The following is a 21,043-nucleotide window of genomic DNA, read 5'->3' as shown; positions in this document are numbered from 1 at the left end:
TCGGTGTTGCTTGCTGCCTGAAGACAAATTAATCGGGCAAAACCACGCGCAATTGCTGAGTTTACGACGACTCCACTGTCATTGGCACCACACACGCGGACGCGGCTACTGAGATGGAGTGAGAAGCATTGGTTGCTTCCGGCGGCGGCCATTGCTGCCCAGCCCAGCCAAAGCCCCCGCCCCTATCCATCTGATCTCCTCCCTCTTCGTCATGCGTACAAGCCATCCCCACACCGCCACCATCACCTGACAACAACCACACTCCACAAAACCACCCCAAATCCTCCTTCCCGTTACCAGTAATACCCAGCATTCCTCTTCTCCTTGCTTCCCCGAAACCTCGCTTTCTTGACCGCTTGATCCGACGCGACGCAAACGCGCCCTCGAGATAAAGCTCGCAGCTTCTCTCGAGACCCGCTCGAATTCAGTTCTTCAGCTCTCAGATTTCCCCCGTTTCTATTGGTTCTTTGCTACGATTGTGGGCTCGTTCGTGTCAATGCTCGCTGGTTCGATCCGTCCTGGTTGCCGAGGCGTTTCCTGATTTGATCCTTGGGTCCTGATCTGTTGCCGATTTCTCGAAATCCGGTGAATATCCCTTCCTTTTCTTCCTGCAATGGGGAACAACAGCAGCAGCGGCGGCGGCGGCGGCCACAAGCCCCACCGGCCGTCGAGCTCGGATTCGGGGCTGCCGCACGCGACGGCGGCGGAGGAGCTGAGCTCGTACGAGGCGGCGTGCCGGTACGACCCGGAGGTGCGGACCTTCGACTCGACGCTGCAGCGGCGCACGAGCCGCGCCATCTCGACGCTCGCGGTGGGCGTGGAGGTGCGGTCCATGTCCCTCGACTCCCTCCGCGAGGTCACGGGCTGCCTCCTCGACATGAACCAGGAGGTGGTGCGCGTCATCCTCGACTGCAAGAAGGACATCTGGAAGAGCCCCGACCTGTTCGACCTCGTCGAGGATTACTTCGAGAGCAGCCTCCAGACGCTCGATTTCTGTACCGCGCTCGACAAGTGCCTCAAGCGCGCCCGCGACTCCCAGCTCCTCCTCCACGTCGCGCTCCAGCGCTTCGACGACGAGGAGCGCGGCGACGCCCCGGAGGGCGCCTCTGCCTCTGCCGCCGCCGCCGCCCCCTCCGCCCGGTACGCGCGCACGCTGCACGAGCTGCGCCAGTTCAAGGCGGCCGGGGATCCCTTCACCGACGAGTTCTTTGAGGCCTTCCAGGCCGTGTACCGGCAGCAGCTGGCCATGCTGGAGAAGCTGCAGCAGCGCAAGCACCGGCTCGACAAGAAGGTCAAGACGATCAAGGCGTGGCGCCGGGTGTCGAGCATCATCTTCGCGACCACCTTCGCGGCTGTGCTCATCTGCTCGGTGGTTGCCGCGGCCATCGCCGCGCCGCCTGTTGCGGCCGCATTGGCTGCGGCTGCTGCGGTTCCTGTTGGGTCTATGGGGAAGTGGATCGATTCGCTGCTCAAAGGGTATCAGGACGCTCTCCATGGACAGAAGGAGGTTGTGAGCGCAATGCAGGTCGGAACTTTCATTGCCATCAAGGATTTGGACAGTATCAGAGTGCTCATCAACCGGGTGGAGATGGAGATAAGCTCGATGGTCGATTGCGTGGAGTTTGCGGAGCGGGATGAGGAGGCAATCAAGTTCGGGGTTGAGGAAATCAAGAAGAAGCTGGAGGCCTTCATGAAAAGTGTTGAGGATCTCGGGGAGCAGGCAGATCGGTGTAGCCGGGACATCCGTCGGGCAAGGACTGTCGTGCTACAAAGGATCATCCGGCATCCTAACTGAGAGAATAAGATGAGCAAGAATGGAAGGTATGGATGTGATGTCAATGTACTCTTTGATCATGTTGTAATGCAATGTACAGAAGAGATGCACCTTGTAGACAGTATGAATCAGTCAGTTTGATATAAATTATTATTTGACTCATGACACTTATGATATTTCATGACCTGTTCTTTTGCACAATACTGTACGATATTACAGTTAATGGGTTTTTTCTCCATTTGTTTTGGTGTGGTGAACTCCAGATACATGTGATAATTCAAAAACCCTTATATTCATAAGTAGTAACCGCAGCCTGTGAGCTATGACCATGATCCCTAAGGCAGGTCATACTGACTAGTGACTACAGTCTTATATTGAACTTACCCTACCGCATCTCAGAGGTTCAGGTTTTCTCAAGTCTCTTCTAAAAGAAAAAGAAAAGGTCACTGTCAAGGCATTCATGCTTGTTAGTCTTCTAGGCGTGTAGGTGTTGTCTCTGTTGCTTCCTCAAGTCACATATACTTCTAAGCAAAGTGATAGTTTAAATTCCGAAGATCGGCTGTATGAGATATCTGAAATCTCAGCAGTGTTTCCATGTCCTATAAAACAATCAAGAGCAATCCTATAAATTTCTGACGAAATACTTCCTGCCAAATAATTGTGATCATGTGATCTGATCACCGCTGCATTTACTTTTGCTTGATTCAGTGTCAAGTACAGTGTTCGTGCTCAGTTATCTACACACTTCAGACCAGTTCTCCCCCTAATATATAAAGACAGCGAGCTTCTTCTGTATCATGTTTCTTCGGCAGAATGATCTGATCTGTAACTTCTATTTTAAAACTAAGTGACGTTCAACTAAAATTACAGAAGGAATGTCTGCAATTTCTTCTCATATCATGAATTTACTATCTAGATTTGAGCTTCTTGCATTGTAGTTGTTCCAAAATATCAGATTCAAGCAACTTAGCACATCAATATGGTTACAGTGCTTACGATTATATTGTGACAAATGCCATTTATCTACCCACTTGCACTTGCAACAACTGTTAATCTGTTATTTTGAAGGACTCTACGAGTAACATGGAAATTCACATAGTTTAACTTTTGTTTACGGAGCATTATTGTCATTCTTTTCATATCACCAGGTTCCACTGGTGATTGATCTCACGATATACATAGCATTCTGAAATTGTCAGTTTTTCCATGATGTGAATTTGCTGATTGATGAATAAGGCTTTGAGTTCTCAGTTCTCACCATGTTTCAAATGGTTTCTTCTTCTTCTTCAGGAATGTGGTGATAGTGATGCACATGAAAAGGTCTATGTAGTCTGTAGCGTAGACAAGCAAGCAATGGAAGTGGTCAGTGCCATGAAGCAATAGATAGTGCTTGCAGACTTCTCTGAAGAATCACCATTGCTAATCCAGTAAGTTCGGTTGTTCATCAGTGTGACCAGCATGGCAATTAATTTATACATTTATTTTCATCCTGTTTCTTAGAACTTCAACGTACTCACCTCTGGGCTGCATGTTTTTGCCGTTCGCTCAATAATAGCGTCGAGAAAAGTGGTGCGCTCGGTTGCTAAACCCTGTTGGTCGATTTCACCGTTTCAGCTGTGAAGTGTGTTCGATTTTTATCGCTGCGTGTCTGGTGAACAGGAGGATTATCTCCTATGATATGTTTTGTTTCCCCAAACTTCATCTTGAATTTTTCTTCTTGTTTCACTATTCAATTTTTTTTTACGGATTTCATATTGCGTTTTTTTCCTAGGGATTCCATCTCGGATCTGCTCGAGTTTTTTCGGAGAGAGAATCTTGCGTCTGCTCTGTGTTTTTTTTGGAGCGGATGTTTTTGTAGAACTAGCCGAAATACCCGTGCGCTGCCACGGTCGGCTCCACATATTTGAAATTTTTTTGAATTTGGCTATGAGAATACTTTATTGGCTTAAAAATATTTCATTCAGTCTTTGTCATTTTTTCGTTTATTTTCTGGGTGCATTTGATTTTGAATTTGCTTTATTTTTTTAATTAGAAGGAAAATAATTTCATTGCTTTGGGCCAACACCCATCCAGTCGAGCTTCTATCCCCCTCCTCTAGTTCCAGCCCAGCCCAGCCACCACACATCGTCTTCTTCAGTCGAGAGACACAGAACAGCACGCGGACGCGCCTGCAGTTCAAGTGCACGCTGCCGCCTCGAATTCTCCTTTGATTCTCTCGCTCCCGACCATTTCTTTCAAAATCGAAACCGCCAAATTTATTCTCATCACCTCATGAATCGATTCGGGTTTTCAATCGTAACTTTCGTACCTTTAATCTCCCCGTGCCGCGCCCTTGCTCTCCTCTCCTCCTCGTTCTCTATCTGCATCGTGTTAACCCCAAGCTCTGAGATCCCAATCGTGGCCCTAAGCCCAGCGCCTCCAGCCCAAGTCCAACCACAAACCACATCTGAGGAGGAGTCATGGTGGTAGTGGTGAATGAGGAGCCGGCGGTGGGATGGGAGGGACGGGGATGCGGCGACGTAGGAGGTACGATGCCTCCGCCACAGTCCGTATCTCGCCGCCGCGGCACCTGGAAGAGGAGTTTTTTTGGTTTTAGGTGCGTGTGAGAGGGGCGAGAGGCGCGCCACAATGTGTTGGATTGGGATTGCCCGCGGTTTGACGAACGGAAACCGCGTGGTGAAGGGAACGGTTCGTATTTTTTAGATAGGTACTAGCCGAAATGCCCGTACGTTGCCACGGCCACGGTCACGGCCCACTGAGCTTGTCCACACTCCACAGAAGGTAGATGCCGTCTAGTAGGTGAATGACAGTCCGGTCATGTTGTTCCTCTTCCTGATTATGTATGCAAGTGGGACGACCCCTCGGTTGAAGACCTCCGAAAACTAGAAGCCCGCAAGGCGGAGGAGCACTATCACAAAAACCTTTGTTGCTGCGTTTTCGACTTTCCGTACAGGCCATAAGCCTTCTCTCACATTGCAAGATTCCATAAAAAAAAACCAGTAGCAGCATAAGCAAAAACATGGTATTTAGTAAGCCGGCTAAATTCGACGCATGTATATACACCGATCAACTGAGGAAATTAAAACAGGGTATTTAGTAGCTAGCTAAATTCGATCCACAAACGATGTATCTCTCTGAATTAATGAATGGAGCTAGTAGCTAGCAGGTGCACTCTTTCTGGCAAAGTACTGATACACAAGGGCGGCCTGATTCGACGGAACCCCTCGCGCGGAAACAGACGGGAGCAAGGCGGCTCGGGGTCCAGCGGTGGACGACTTCGTCGGTGCAGGTGTGAGGCGATGGCTGGATTGCCCAGATAAGAGGAGGGAACGATCCTGGGGCTCGCCTGTGAGGAAGAAACAACGATAGGCAGCAGCGTGGTGGTGGACCTGGTGGTGGCGGATTGGAGGGTGGATGCGGCGGCAGCCCTGGCGTTGTGTTGATGGGAGCAACGAAGGCGGCTGCCAATGATATTGTGGGTAACTGGGTGGCATCCGGCCAGGGCCGGTCTTGTGATTTCGGGGGTCTTGGGCGAACTTAAAAAACCGGTCTCCTAATATAAACATCTAAATAATATCCAAATATGTATGTATAAAATATGTCAAAAACTCGTCACAACACATAAAAATTTATAAATTTATCCTCTCTGTGATTTTATCAACTCATCTACTCGCTTTCTCTTTCTTCTTTTCTCGGATGTGTATTTCTTAGTCGACATGACAATCTCAAAACTTTAACCAACAATTAGGGATAATTAAACCTATCACAAAAGGCTAGCTTACAAATAGATCCACCTAAATAAATTTTGGCTTCAAGGCGTCAGCGATGCCTAGAGTCTAGTGTAGAATCCCTCGTATAGGCCGATCTGCTGACAGTCTAACTGTCATTGTGTGCCTCTGCCGATTTGCATCTTCATGGGTGATTGCGTTGTGCAGCGGCTTGTGCCATGCGTTCGGACTTGTAGTTTCTGCCCATATTTGGGCAAATTTATCTAGACGCTCTTTAGGCATAAATACATTCATATTTGACAAATTTGACACAATTAATATTGATTGGAGAGGGTAGTAATTTTTTTAGGGACGCTTGTAGGCCGTTGGCATAATTTACGAGCAAGTACATTGATTGATCCTATCCCGTCTATCGTAACGATCTATGGGCCATGGCGTGGAGCTTCGCCGGGAGAGAGGGATGTATCAGTTTTTCTGGCTCGGATTGGATTGATTTTTCTGAGATTGCTTTATGACTTTTTTTTCATACGATCCATAATCCATACCGATATTGATACATGGTTGGTTAAGGGAGGTTGTATTGGACTGATCGTGATTGATACGTTAAGTTTGAAGTTGTGTCGTATTCGTGATTGATTGAGTCTGGACCGATCTGGTGGAGTTTCAGTTCAATTTGGGCCAGCCGGCTTAGTAGGCCTAATATACATGCAACCTTAGGGGACCCATAAATTTTATGAAAAGTTTGACAAACGACGGCGAAGGAAACGGTCCGTATTTTTTAGATAAGTATAGTTATAGATTAGATCCTATCAGCTTGCAAGGCCCAGGTGACGATCCAAACAGCCTTGCCGCAGCAGCCTGTTACACTTTCAAGTCGCAGCAGAAGCAGGCCATCCCACCACGAGCACCACTTGGGCTGGGCTACATGATCTTATCCTTTCTTTTCTGGCAGCAGCTTTGAGCCTTTTGACGACGCAAAGAAAAGCCCTTGACGACGGATCTGCTCAAAATTCGGCGCACACACAAACCTACTGCACTGGCGTACTCCTGGAAGGATAAACTCGCAATTAAGTGCAATCGCTCCACGTGCTCCCCTCCGTATAGTTGCTCGAAAGCCGAAACACCTCGGCCACGCCACCTGCAAGTGCGTACTCGCTAAAAGATGCCGACATGGTACGTGCGGCTACCGGCTATTTCGACCTCGCGTACGCGGCGTCTCTGGCGCGCAGCCATGTTCTTACTTCTCGGGCTAAACCCAGCTCAAAACCCAAGTTCTTGACAATTGACTCGTAGAGCTTAGAATCTTGGAGATGTGTTCTGTACTTCTATTCTACTACCGGTGCCACCAGGCCAGGCCATGCCTTCCTTGAATAATCGTGCAGGCATGCAGGCAGGCAGGCGCACGGCCGGTCCGGCACGCGACACGCGACCTTCGAGGCCGCGCAGCACGTTCCGTAGGTCCACGAGCGCACGCCCGCACGCATGTGGCCGGGTACAAAAGATTATTTTTTTCTTTGAAACGGAGGGTACAGAAGAATTCGCATGCCACGGTGCAGCGCACGTGCCACCGATATGGATAGCAGCCACCAGTACTCAACTGACAGTGCCTGCGTGTGCTGACCCCGCAACATGCCCTGTCTGGTTTGCCGTTTGCGAACGCGCCAAGGGGTCGATCGATGCGCGCAACAAGTTAACCTTCGAGTTTTTGCCCACGATCCTAGTACAAATTTCTTACACGGTAAGAAGACCCGTGAATTAATCTCTAGGCTAGCTCTCAATGCAACGATCCGTGAACCCAGCTGGGGTTGCAGAACACTGAATGCCGGGTTGAATTAGCAGTACTGCGCCGCGGCCACTCGTTTAATCTGCGCCGTAGTAAATCTAGCCAGTGCTGCCATGAAAATGCTGATATCTGCATTCAGGTATAACATGCATGTCGGGTGTTTTTTTGCGTCAGTGGTACGACACTGTGGAAGACGTGGGCAATGATGATGCGCGTCAGGAACGGGGAATTATGGCGCGCTGCCGCAGCTTTTCTTCATGCCAAGCGCTCAAAAGTTATCAAGATAAGGGCATTATCAGGGAGCTGTTCAGCTCAAACGAGACCAATGAACAGTGCTCTTGCCGCCGGCCGGATAAAGAATTGTTCGATCAGTTCTGGTACTCCGGTTTCCGGTATGGTCTGTGCAAAACAGGATACAGTTAATAAGAAAACAAAACCTGAACTACTGGTTCCTAGAGCTACTACGTACGCATTGGTACAGGGCAGGCGAAGCCCCGTGCCCCCGTCCATCCAGAGCTGTCTGCACCGACCAGCCTTTTCATCATCAGGTACCAAACAGAAGAACCGCACAGTAATGAACTGACGATAGCTAGCAAGTAGCAACCGTGGCCTGTGGCCATTGCAAGTCTTTTCGTGCCATATCTGCACATATGCGCATCAGGAACCGATCATGGGATTGGAAGCATGGGGAGAGCCTTTCATTCCGTCCATGCCGTAGATCGGATAAAAGTGGGCACCCTGCATGATGGCCGCCCGGGCTGGGTGAGCAAGGTAGTTAGCAGGCAGGTATATATCGCATCCTTTCCCATACTCTCTGTGTCTTAGCTGATCAGTGTCAGTGCTCATGTGTGTGTGCCTCTCAAGTGCGCATGATCGAGAGAGGAGAATGGATATCTAGGCCGCGATTCGGATAGGGCTTGGGATTTGACTCGACGCAAAAAGCGCTTGCGCTAAGATGCAAATCGTATTCATGTTGTTCCCCTTCATATATCGAGCACTTTACGAGATGTATTAGCATCTCCAAGGCTTTACGAATTCAATCATGTCAGATTTTCAGACCGCTTCAGTTGTGTCGTGGATTGTCAGCCGCGTAAAGAAACAATTTTCGAACAGTCCATTGAATGAAAGCAACGTCTGGAACTTGGATACACAGCAACTTCTTTCACTGCAGTGTACATCAGGACACGCATTGCCCATCGCTGCCGTTTTTGCTCGCATAAAGTTGACCCCGTCCCAACGCCGTCGCCGCCGAGAACAAACCTACAAGATCAGCTTGTGCACTGCAAGCCTGCAAGATACTCCATGGTGGCGCTAACACACGTAACACTCGATGCCCCAAACTATCCGTGTCGCTGGTATAGATATGGATCACATTGCCACACATTACTTACTCCTATGTAAAAGTGTGTATAATGTACGTTCGTACGTGCCACATTTTGCCACACGTACAGTACATACACTGACAAAGAACGCAGACGCAGTTAGTATGAGCGACGTTAAGATGTCTGCCTCTTGGACACCGGCACCAGCAAGCCTTAGCTAGGTAGCTACTCCGTAGCCAGCTAGCCAACCCTCTGGTAAATGAAACAGGCACGTAACCGTGTCCTCCGATCCACAGACAACGCTGCCCCCGGTACAGCAACCCAACCGTGCGCTTTCTCGTGCCCCTGTGAGCAGCATCAAAGTGCAGTCAGTACAGCGTCTCAGTGCAACAAGAACCGGCCAGCAGTGTTAATTTTGCCACGGGAATTACTCCTAGCTTCCCGGTTCAGAATCAAAGAGTAGTACGTCTGCAGATCGATGCCGGTATCGCGCCGGCGATCGTGGCTGCCTGGCTGGCACGCCTGCATATCAGGACCGCGTTCCACCGTGCTTGGCTGTTTGTTGCACGTATCATACGAAACAGTCCCGCGCCCACCCTTTCCTAGCCAGCGGGGTTGGCGTCCCCAATTGCGGAAACATGCAGCCATTCTTCCCATCCCCCTTGGCTAGCTCATGCACCCTTGCACACATTGCTTCATTAGAAGGGGCACTACAGCTGCTCGATCGATCGGCTGGCTTAACTTGGCCTTCGATCGGACACCCTGGTTCTGAAAGTGACCGTCCATGGGAGCACGTACGATCGATGACATTTCTTCTGCCTTCTGCGTTCAAAGTTGAAACTGATCCGGTCTTCCCTCCCAATTCGCCGTACCTTGTCTATCACCATCAGTTTCAGCAAATTAGCCAGGAGGATAAACAAAGGATCACTCGTCAAAGCTTTTAAATTCAGACGCACTTTTATGCATGTCATTTGTCAGCAACAGGATGGTATCAGGTGTGAGGTATTAGGTGTAGTACCAGTATAAGCTTACCAGACGCTGCAACCTGCAAAACTAATGGCCCCGGCCGGCCGGCCGGTCGACGGTCGATGATGTAAATACACTAGGTTCCAAATAATGATGCTCTGGTCTGATGATGCAAGGCCTAGCTAACGCCAAGTGATGGTGCTCTGGGCAAGGACGACCGATCTGGAGCGTACGTGCGGTGTGATTTTGTCTCGGCACCCTGGATGTAGCATGCAGGTGTAGAAACCAGAAATTGCCAAGGAACACATGCTTTCAGATTCACCGGCGGAAATTGCCAAGGCCTTCTGCCCTTCTTGTTTGCTTTTACTGGAACCGCGGGCCCGAGGGTCGACACTAGTACTCCCCGCGCACATGTCGTTTTTGCCGCTTTAAAGAATTCAACAGCTAGCGATCTTGCACTTAGGGCCCCTGAGCCACATAATCTGTCGCCAACTCGCATGCTACTACTACTGCTAATCGGTCCCTATAAAAAAACTCTCTCTACGCGATCTCTGTCCCTCTCATTAGCTAGCACAAAATCTAACTTGCTCTGTGCCATTTGGAAATTATTCCAACATAACCATTCCTCTCAGGCAAAAAAACAAACAATGCTTGATCAAGCATAGCGCCGTAGCGGACAGCCGGACACAGCAGAGGATGTCGACGGTTGTTATTTGGTGAGTACTATACTTGCCTAATTAGGGTGCGTTTAGTTCTGTTTTAGTTTTAGAAAAAACTGCTTTACTTTTTCTGCTATGGAAAAGTAGGAAGCGTGTTTAGTTAGAACAACTGCTTTTGCTATAAATTAGAAAGGAAGAAGGGACATAGAGAGGGATCAGACGGGATGAGACATACATGAGCATCGGAGGGGCGTTGGCGGCGTCTACAAGTCGGGAACGGGCGGGCCGGGGCGGCCGGGGACGGGCGGGCCGGGGTCGGGCGGTGCGTGCCGCCGCCGATGGAGAGGCCACCGGAGCTAGGGTTCCTCCCGGCCGGTCAGAGGAAGAGCTCGATGGGAGACCCTAGCATTTAGAAAATGAATCGTTTTTCACTTATGGGTGGCAAAGGTGGGTAAATAACTCCAAGTTGGTAAGGAAAAGCAACCAAAAGTACCTCCGCACCTATTTTGAGAATTGTACTATGAAAAGCAGATTGTTTTTTTGCTTTTTGCTGTGAAAAATAACTCTTTGGTTAGCTTTTTCTGCTTTTCGGAAGCAAAAACAGAAAAACATACTAACCAAACGCACCCTTAGTACTCCGGCATTGATTATACGTGTCGCTGTAAATCTTCCATTGAAAATATCTAGAACACAGCAGGAAGATGCTTCTGTCGACTCAAAGATCGTGGAGTTGCCCGGATGGAGTGGTTGACGTCAACGTTTGCGAGACGAGGACATGGGATCGTGATGACAATGCAGCAAACGCATGTGGTGCAAAAAGGATCTCACATTCGCTTGTTTTTTCCTCAGGTTGTTGTTTCCCGCAGCAATGACAGCTCAAAAGTGGGATACTAACTGCAGCTGGGGGGGCAACAGGTGCAGTTATAGTAAACACAGGACACATGCTAGCTACAGAGAGAGAGTGAGAGAGGAAGCTAGGGGAAAGAAAACTTGATGTGAAGAACATGTCTCTCTGGAGATTTGCAAGGTTCGCAAAGGCATTCTTCGCTTCCAAGAACATAACGGAGCCGAGCAGGCAAGAGCTAGCTCCTCGCAGCCTCTTCTTTCTCACCACCTTTTGATCTTATCACTGCCATCTCTGCACATCTGCGGAAAATACCAAATTAGTCATTTGTAGGACTATCATCTAAATTCTCCCGTTCGAGAAGAACAGGGCGAGCATATGCAGCAAGTTGGGGGAGAATGCTCACATGTCTTGTGGGCATCATCCGTTTGGCAGGAGCAGGGGAGTACTGCGCTTGCAGGCAACCGCTCAGAGCAGAGCCATTCGAGGGAGACTGCAAATGAGTATCACAAAAATGCATGGCAAATTAGCACCATAAAGCACGAATTAAGGAGTGTCTACATGTAACCAGAAATCAGGCTTGAGTGGTTGACCACGTTTAGACGCACCTCGAAGCCCGTCGCAGAGAAGAAGGCGCACGAGAAATCGGCAGCATTGGTGATCGAATCGGCCGCGCCGGCGTAGCCGTTGGCCTCCGCTGAGCTCCTCACCTGCTGATGCCATATGCGCATCAGAAGAAAGGAAACGGGGCTCTGCATGTCTACATGTAACCAGAAACGGGGCTCAACTGAACAACACAGCACTGGACACTACGTACCTTGGAGTGCTTGAAGAAGGCCGGCGAGCTGGCGGTGTCCTCGAGCAGAGACGCGACGGCGCCGGCCACCTTGCTCTGCCGCCTCGCCGCTGCCGCTGTCTCTGTCGCTATGCCTCTCCTCTCGGCCCGCGCATTAGTGTGCGTGGCGCCGGAGCCGGGCGAGCACTGTTGGGGTGGCCCGGAGGAGGCGTCGGAGACCATGGACAGGTCGTCCTCCTCAGAGTACTCGCACTCGCAGCCGTAGCCGTAGAACTGTCCCTGCGGCTTTCCATGGAACCGCGTGGTGGTGGCGCTTGTAGAGTAGGAGGAGCGGTCGTCGTCCAGGTAGGTGGTCCAGCCGGACTGGCAGCCGCTGCTGCACCCGGAACTCGCCGCCGCCATGACCGCGTCCTCCGCCATTCCCACCAACATCGACAATCCCCCCGGCCGGGCGCCTTCTCCTCAAACGACGCCACACGCACACATACACTGGTACGCGCGCTGCTCGCCTGCTCTGTGTCTAATGAATTCGCTCCCGGCCTCCCGGGCCGAGCGAGCAGCAGGAGCAGTAGGAGTGGCACTCGACTCGTGGGAGTGGACTCAAGACTAGCAGCAGCACGTACAGTACAAGGGGTGTTACGTGGTGCTAAGTAAGAGGAGGATGGGGATCGGCCGGTCCCACATGGTACGTCGAGCTCACCGACAGGTGGGGGACGTCCACGTATTGGCTGAAGGAAAAGGAGGAGAGGGGATCGATCACGTGCACTACCTCGAGGCACACTGCACAGGGGAGTCCGTGCTGTGTAGGTGGACGAACGGGACGGAACGTGGTTGCGCGCGGCACTGTTACGTGGTCCGCCCGCGTAAACTCTCCGGCCGGTTTCTCTCGCCCGCGGACGCCCGTCGCGGTGGCTAGCCAGGCCAACTTAACCAAACCAGGCGCAGGACGGGCCATCACTTTCCCACAGTGGTGATGTTGTCCTGCGAAACGCTGCCTCGTTTCGTCTGACCCGCGCGGGCGGGCTGCGTGGCTTGGCGTGGTTTTACTGGTGTTATCATGCATCGTCGTCCGACATCATCAGGTGGTTTCATTCGCGGGGTGTTCATTTGGCCGTGTGTGCGTGCTCTATCTGACGTGACGTGACGTACGGTGCCGCGGTGCGTTCGATCGATCGGTGGGCACACTTTGCATGCACCATATATTCCACGGTAATAGAGCTTACGGTCTCTTCTTGCTGGCTGCATGGATTAGCTTACGGTACTAAATTATCTGTGATAAAGGCCCGAGGTGTGTTAGTGCTGATCGACGATGTGGTCATCGTGCGTACGGCCGGCCGGTGTAGCTAGTGATCGATCTTTATACACTTCTAGGAGTACTAGATTATGTGAGTAATTAAGGAGAGGACCAGTGAAGCTGCCTTGGCAGGTTTGCCATAAACATATGCAAGCGGCCGCAAAAAGTAATGTTCTTGGGGGATGATGAACCAGGGCTGCATGCGTGGCCTTTCATTTTGGACTGGGGGAGGCGTCGATCGACATGAATATCTCTAGCTGTTAGCCAACGTCGCAATTACAGAAAAGCGCACCGGCAAGCCAGATCGACCAGGCTCCATGGCCTGGCCTGATCCAGCCGGGTATGTACGGGAAAGAGAATACGACAAGCAGACAGTGCCTGCCAACAGCAAACAGAGAACGGAGGACCCTCTCGGTCCGCCCGGCCAACCTGCTGATGCAGACCGCGGTGTTTTATGATCTGGCTGGTGTTAAGCATTTCGAATCGGCGTCGGCGACAAGCCGTGGCAAACTCAACCTAATGCAGCACAAGCGCTTAATTAGGTCGCCCTAAAAAAAGGTTCGAGTGCATATCAGGAATACAGTCTTTTAGTTTGCGACGGCTGACCAAATTTATGCAGATACAGCAAAACTGTGCCCACGCACACACGTACTTGGACCGAGTATGTTTTGATTTTGAACTCACAAAACTTTGAAAACGAAGTCTGCACCATACAAATATTAAAGTGAGTTAGTGCCAGTGGGTTCTACCATATTTTTGCAACCAGCTGCAGGCACGGCCCTGGACACGGAGTAAAGCCTCTGTGCACTCTGGATCTGCTACCGGACATGAGACAGCTGGACGCGCAAAGCCTCCCCTGGATCGGAACAGTGGCGCCGATCAAAGCACCCAGCACAGGTCTCAGCAGAGCCATGAAGGACGTACGCTTTGCAACAGATGGGATAGTACTACGTCGCTGCATGCATGCGTCGCTGGCCAGAGGGGCACGAGAACAGTGTAAAAACCAGGCACATGCGTGGAGGAATTTATTAGCATGACGCAGCATGCGGCTGCTTGCCGGCGCGTGCTAGACTGCTAGTGCTACTATAGCTTAGCTGGAGCATAACAGTTGGACGCGCGTACGTGATCAACACAGGGGGTGTGCATACGCGAGGCTACAGCTACGCCGGCCCTGTTGTGTGGGCTTTTGTTTTATCTGAACCCTATTAGAGATCAGCAATTACATATTCTACCAGCTGCCTATCATTCAAAGCCATCACGACCAACTTTTCATTTTTTGCCGCACAGATCTGAACGTGGAATTCAATTTGATCCCTCGACGGACTTCATTTCGAGGGAGCATCTTTGGGAAAGTTAAGTTTTGTGGGCCCACTCCCTGTCAGGGATTTCTACTCCTGTCAGGCCCGCAGGTGGCCGACAGGAGAATACACATATTCCAGTCGGTGATTCATATTCCTGTCAGGCGCGCAGTCGGCCGACAGGAAAACACGACATATTCCTGTCGGCTGGTTAGAACCACACAAGAATATCTATTTTCCCGTGGGTTGGTTAGAACCACACAAGAATATCTATTTTCCCGTGGGTTGTCCACCGACAGGAATAGAACATGGAAGTGTTTTTGAATTTTTTTTGACTTATCAAATGAGCTCCAAATTAGGTGCGGCTGAGCAAGGCCTTATGTTACACACTAACAAGCTTGGAATAAAATTATCAACACGAAATGTGCGATATGATCATACCTTGTTTTGAAGGGTTCAAGGTAAGTCTATGTCTCATTTCTTCTATCCAATTACGATCGCACATTTTTCATTGTTGGTAATCATATGATTAGGCCCTATAGTGTAACATAAGAATCGCGTAAAAGGTTGTGAATGTACTAAATGTAATTTTTATTTGATACTAATTGGGCAAAATAATGTGTTTTTGATGTTTTGAAACTATTTAATGAAGGTATTATATGAAACAAGTACCAAAAATATTATTCACAAAAAATTGAATCAATCTACGAGAAAGCATCGGTTTGATTTAATCACACATATGTAATAATATTTTATATATTCTAGATAAAAAGTGTAATCTATCATTTTTTTTTGTACTCCTGTGAGGTTTTAAAGACACACAGAGGAATATAGTATTTGCCTGTCGGTTTTCTTACCAAAACGCACAGGAATACTGTCCGTGGCCGGCCACTCAACCCAAGTGCAGGCCCATTAACATCTCTTGGTCCCGAACAACCCTAGCTAAGCCACAGTCTCTCCACTTCTCCAGTCTTCCTCCCATCGCGCTCGCTTCCCCTCTCCGCCGTAGCCCTCCCTACATATCCGTCTCTCTCCCCCCGCTCCCTTGCTCTCTCTCCGCGCGAGCTCGCCACCGTGGACCTTGCAGATCGCCGCCCGAGCTCTCCTTCGCTACGCTGTCGACCTCCTCCCAGCCTCAGATCTGCGGCGACAGGGTGCGGTCGTGGCGGCGGCCCCGTGCGGGCTTGGCAATGGCAGCCCCGTGCTCCTCCTCCGCCGTTGAGTCGCCCCGCGGCCCTGCCCCTGCTCTCCTCCGCCGGCGCTCCCCGCTCCCACTGCTCCGTCTCTCCCCGACCCCCACTGCTCTGGCGCTCCCCACTGCACACGGCTTTGCAACCTCAGCCGATGCATACCCTCATGGCTGTAGATTGTTAGTGCTGGCAAAGCCGCATGGATCCGCAACTCGATCCCGAAGCGGGAGCCCTTCAGCTCGAGCCCCAGCATCCTCGATGAGTTCTCAGGTAGGATTATCCTCTCGTTCAGCGCACCAAAGACCAGATAACATGTACCCTGCTCCATTGCTCCCATCTAATTCCTCTTCAGCATCTGGGTTTTGAATGGATATGTTTTCCCCTTTATTTTTTTAATTTGTGTGATATGTAACGCGGCTTGTTGCAGAGATTAGCGTTTGTTCCCGTTTTGTTGCTTGCCTGTTTTGTGGTCTGCTTGCTCCATTTGGGATCTTGTTATGCTTTGACGAAAGTCTGTTTAGGTTTGGTGTAAATACGAGTGCTGATTTCAAGGTTTTCAGGGTGTACGTAAGCTGGTAACTACGTGTGTTTCAAGCTCTCTTTCTATGTTATAACACATGTGTGATATACATTATAATGGTCTGGGCTTTGTTGGCTGGAATGTAAAAGAATAGGAAATTTGCGGTTCTGTTCTTTGGGTTTTATGTCTCGTATGGCTTCTGTTCTTTGGGTTTTTATTTATGTCCACACATGGTAGGCTGGATGCATCAAAACTTGTGCCCCCTGTGGTTGAGTGACAGAGTTCATAGCTACATGCTTTCAAATTTTTAGGTGCAGCCGTTGAAGCGTTCAACAAGCTTCATGAAAATGGCTTATATATCAAGGTATTATAAACTTAGCTACATGCTCTCTATTACAGAAAGGAAGCGAATGCTCATAAGATTGAGTTTGATATCTCATGTGATGTTTCGCTTATTGAGTTTAATACCATGTTTCTATTTTCCAATCTCTGGTGTATTTCTAGTCGACTATATTATGAAATAGGGCTTCAAAAATATTAATCTTGTATAGTTCTGGATTGTGCAAGTTTTTTTAGCCTTGTTGGTGCATATTTAGAAGTATTGGGGAATGACCCCAAGATCCTGTAAACTCTCCTATATCAATTTTTAACATACATCACTACCACCGGCTAGCAATACAGTACTTGTTATAGAAAATAATTTATATGTTTGCACATGTTTCAATGTTTCTCACCTAAAATAGTACTCCCTCCGTTTCATAATTCGTGTCTCAAATTTGCTTAAAAATGGATGTATCTATTCTTAACAAGCGTCTAGATACATGTAATATTTCGACAAGAATTATGAAACAGAGGTAGTAGTAATTAATGGTTCTATTTCACTGGATGGTTGTATATATTTGCATATGCTAATGGATTGTCCTCGTACTTTTGCTAAGTTACATCCATTATCTAGCTGCTTGTACTTGTGTCAAAAATTATTTTTCTTGGGAAATTTTGCCTCTAATATTCTGGAATCATAGTGTTGAGCTTTGCATTTCTTCCAGGTTAATAGCACAAGCTTGATTCTGGATGGCATCTACATGCGTGGTTGGAGGTAGCTGGACGGCACTTGTACATACAATGGAATTTTTTTTTGTGTGAAACAAAGATGCATTGTACGGTTATGTGATTGGCTACATGACTGTGTCGGTGACTACATCAATGAATTGGTGATTGTATCAAATGAATTGCTGATTTTATTAATGAATTGGTGAAATGCATTTGCTATTTCTGAAATTCCATAAAATGTTCATTTTCCTGTCAGCCTGTTCATTTTCCTGTCAGTAAGACATAATGAAGATTTCTGCTGTATAAATATTGCTGAATTGGCTGTTACTTCATATCCCTGTCGGTGACCCCGACAGGAGTTTACTGACAGAAAATTGGCTAGAACTGTCGACAGATTCTATTCCTGTCAACCACACACAGGATTTCCTGACAGGAAAATTTCTTCAGCTGACGAGCCTCGACCTGACGACGGATTATATTTCTGTCGGTTACAAACGGGACTAACCGACAGGAAAATATCTATTGTCGGCCAACACACATACATTTTCGTCTATCCCTGTATAGATATCCCTGCCGGCCAACACACAGGAATTCTATTCCTGTCGGGAAATAGCATTATTCCTGTCGGTTCATGGCCGACAGGGATATTCCTGTCTGTGGTAGTGGCCATTGATCGCATCAGTTACAGTTGGATGAATGGATCGGTTTAATTATCTCTCTGTTGCATACATGCATCTGGCCGGCGCAATGCGATGCGATGCATGGGTGTCTGTATCGGCGACAATGGCTTCAGACTCGAGTTGTCCAGCTGTTATACAACGCTTGGCTGGACAGAGCCGATACTGTTCAATCTTAGGGAGGCCTGTTGAGCAGGAGCACCTGCAAGCACGCGATAGTAAGGCAGGATCCAGCGCGCAAGAGAGAGACACACGGTTCGACTGTGTTCGTCGTGCTCGTTGATGCTGCATGCACACGCCGCGCGGGCGTAAATGGCTCCACATGTGCATGCGGCCCCATGCATTCGCATTAGCACACTAGTAAGGCTGGACATAGTGGGGAGTAACTTAGAATTAGAATATTAACATGCATATGTTACTAGTCTAAGTTACTACCCGTAGTAACTTATGTGTGGTGTCATGCATTGTGTCATTAATTATCTTGTAGACTCATGATTTGTGTGATGTATGGTAACATATCTAGTTACCACCTCTCTCTCTTTTTTCATTTATTGTCATGTCATGTCAGCAAAATGCTTAATTGTCATTTATGTTACGACACAAGTTACTTGCAGACCTAGCTCCGGCTGGGACATTAACTTGCACGTGCGACGTGGTACGGCCGACACAGGGACACGGCTCCGAGCGGTTCCTCTCGTTGCATGCACTGCACGTGCTCAAGCGTGTGCCCCATTGGAGATCGAGGAATCAAAACGTTGACGCATGCATGCTACTCCCGTTCCTTACTTCCTTCCGTACGCTGCCGGCGCGAGAGAGGGGACAGTAATTAACGTCGATCCCTATACGTCGAATTTGGGTATATACCGCTCCTCGGGTTTGAATTTGAACTACGCTGGGCAAGTTTTGGTGTCATGGTGTGTACATATACATACGCGCATCAATCTTTTGTCTCTCGTGGGGATCAATTTAGCTCTAAAGTGTTACTAGGGCGCTCAATTCACCTGAATTTGTACCATCTCTAAATGTTTCAAAAAAAAGTGCTCCTTCCCGTCTCAAATTAAGTGACTCAAATTTGTCCAAATACGCATATATCTATATTCAAAAAGCGTCTAAGTACATGTAATATTTCGTCACTTAATATGGGACGGAGGGAGTATGAAATGAAAGTATGGAATTTCCAATCTAAAATTCAACCGATACCTTGACAACGAAAAAGAAAAATTCGGTTGTGACTACCCGGTTCAAATTTGGTCGGCTCGATCACATGACAGTAAAAAATGTCTTTTCTTTTAATTTCTAGGCTATATCTCAATTTTATTTTAAAATTTCTGTCTAATCTCTTCCAGTACTACGCATACTGGAAAGTCGCTAGGTGAGTAGGTGATGATCAGTCGAGGCCGATTGATGTGCATGTGTATCGCTGACAAAACGAATACTGTAGCAATCGAAAAAGGGCAAGAGTATTGGTGGATGTTGGGGTAAGGTGGTCCTGAAAGACGCCCTAATGACGGTCGTTAAGTTCCACCCATTTCCAATGTTCTCTCCCGTGGCCGTGCTTCCCCATCGACAGCTTCTAGTAATCCTGTTTACTCCCTGGCAGTGAGATATGGGCAACCTTCGGCGCGACGCGTACGTACATATATACGTACAGACAGGTCGACGGCCGGTCCTTTTAAAGGATACATACACACATAATACGTGGATGCATAGCTGGCTAGCTGTAACCCCCGGAGTAACGGATTCCGGGGACCATGTATACGAAAGTGCGTCTGCGTTTTCGATCGGCATGAGTGCTCGATCCCTCCCGTGTCACGTCGCATATCGTGGCCTTTAACGGCCTTCCATGTGCGATCGGCATGAGTAATATTTCGTGATGCGATCGATCGATGCCGGCCGGCTGCACGCAAGCATGCAACAACACGCCTTGCAGGTTTGCATGTTGTCTCCAGCGAAACGGCAGCTGGTACTGCGTAACGTACGTACGTAAGAAAATAAAAGCAGAGGACATCGTGACCGTATAATGGCCAGACAGGCCGGAACTTTCGACGGGCACAGGCCTAACTAGTGTCGCGCTATCAAACCGCTGATGTCGTTACGTTCACCGTCACGGTCCTGGAGTCTCTTCCGGCCCGGGAACAAAAGAACGGGCCAAGCCACGTAGCCGCTCTCGGCATAAGCCTCGAGGGTCGAGGCCCCGGTTACTCCTGTAACCCTGTGGGCCGGCCAGTAGCGCCCGAAGCCTCGAACCACGACGTGGGCCGCACACCGGGCAGGGCTGCCGGTTTTCCGCCGGAATAAATTTTCGGTCAGTCTGAACTTATGCTCTGACGGAAAATGTTGCTTTACTGCTCCGATTCAGCTTATGCTGGGGATTGGGCCGACCAAAAATACGTGCTTATTATATGTTTCAAAATGTTCATCACCGATGATTCAGCACTTGAACCAAAACTAAACGTGCGTACTTGTTTGTGTTTTATATTTCTTCTACGGAGTAGTAATTTAGTTGAATCTTGATTTATTGATGTATCCTCTCGATCCAAAATCCAACACGAAGGAGAAATTGGGGTGATAAGGCGCTGTAACTGCGGGATTTCTTACGTTCAGCCTGCCACGAGTCCACGACAACATTCCTTTGGCATATAGCAAAGATACAGGAAGGGAGTACGTACATAGACAAAACCAAGCCCAACTTCGGGCATAGATCCAAGCTAATAACGACGAATGCATCGACAAGACGAACAACAAGTGCTACTAATTGGGGGTTGCCACTAAACACGAGAATTGGCCGGATTGAGGCGCAGGCATAAAACTTGTCGTTATGTTAACAACGTAAGTAAGCAGCCACGCATCAAGAAACATGGAGACATGCTCAGGAGTTTAGCGTCTAGTTGGAGGCTCCACCGCCTATGCATGTTTGGTACTGAACTGACATAGCCGTGGAAACTGTCGGATGTTCGGATATTCTTGATAGAGTCGATACTGCGGGGACTATTGATTTTTTTTAAAAAAAAATTGCGCTGGAGGGACTATTGAATTTTAGGACTACATGACGTGCATGAAGCATACTGTTGACTTACACTAATTAAGAATTTTTGGTTTAGGGCAAAGGTGTATCAGGTGAAAACCTCTATCCAGTAAAACC

The 21,043-nt window shown here is 48.8% G+C and overlaps 2 protein-coding genes across 3 annotated transcripts; one reads left to right on the top strand and one right to left on the bottom strand.

The window, feature by feature from the left end:
• On the top strand, positions 1-3,361 carry LOC100831681 (UPF0496 protein 1). The gene is made up of 2 exons (XM_003558526.4): positions 1-1,821; positions 3,065-3,361. The coding sequence occupies exon 1, from the start codon at positions 614-616 to the stop codon at positions 1,793-1,795; it is 1,182 nt and encodes a 393-aa protein (XP_003558574.1). The 5' UTR covers positions 1-613; the 3' UTR covers positions 1,796-1,821; positions 3,065-3,361.
• Positions 3,362-11,040: 7,679 nt separating this feature from the next.
• Positions 11,041-12,507, bottom strand: LOC100838151. Of its 2 annotated transcripts, none has more exons than XM_014901951.2 (4): positions 11,894-12,507; positions 11,685-11,789; positions 11,483-11,569; positions 11,041-11,378 (listed from the first exon to the last, which is right to left on the bottom strand). In XM_014901951.2, exons 1-4 carry the CDS (start codon positions 12,302-12,304, stop codon positions 11,340-11,342), a joined length of 642 nt encoding a protein of 213 aa, XP_014757437.1. In that variant the 5' UTR covers positions 12,305-12,507; the 3' UTR covers positions 11,041-11,339. The 2 variants fall into 2 exon arrangements, with proteins under 2 accessions (XP_014757437.1, XP_003561942.1); XM_003561894.4 differs by having other exon boundaries at positions 11,685-11,786; positions 11,894-12,506.
• Positions 12,508-21,043: the final 8,536 nt, after the last annotated feature.

This window comes from Brachypodium distachyon, chromosome 1, assembly GCF_000005505.3.
Source record: "Brachypodium distachyon strain Bd21 chromosome 1, Brachypodium_distachyon_v3.0, whole genome shotgun sequence".
In the NCBI taxonomy this organism is placed as follows: domain Eukaryota; kingdom Viridiplantae; phylum Streptophyta; class Magnoliopsida; order Poales; family Poaceae; genus Brachypodium; species Brachypodium distachyon.
Note: the sequence above shows the minus strand (reverse complement) of the source record. Positions and strands in the feature narration are given on the sequence as shown.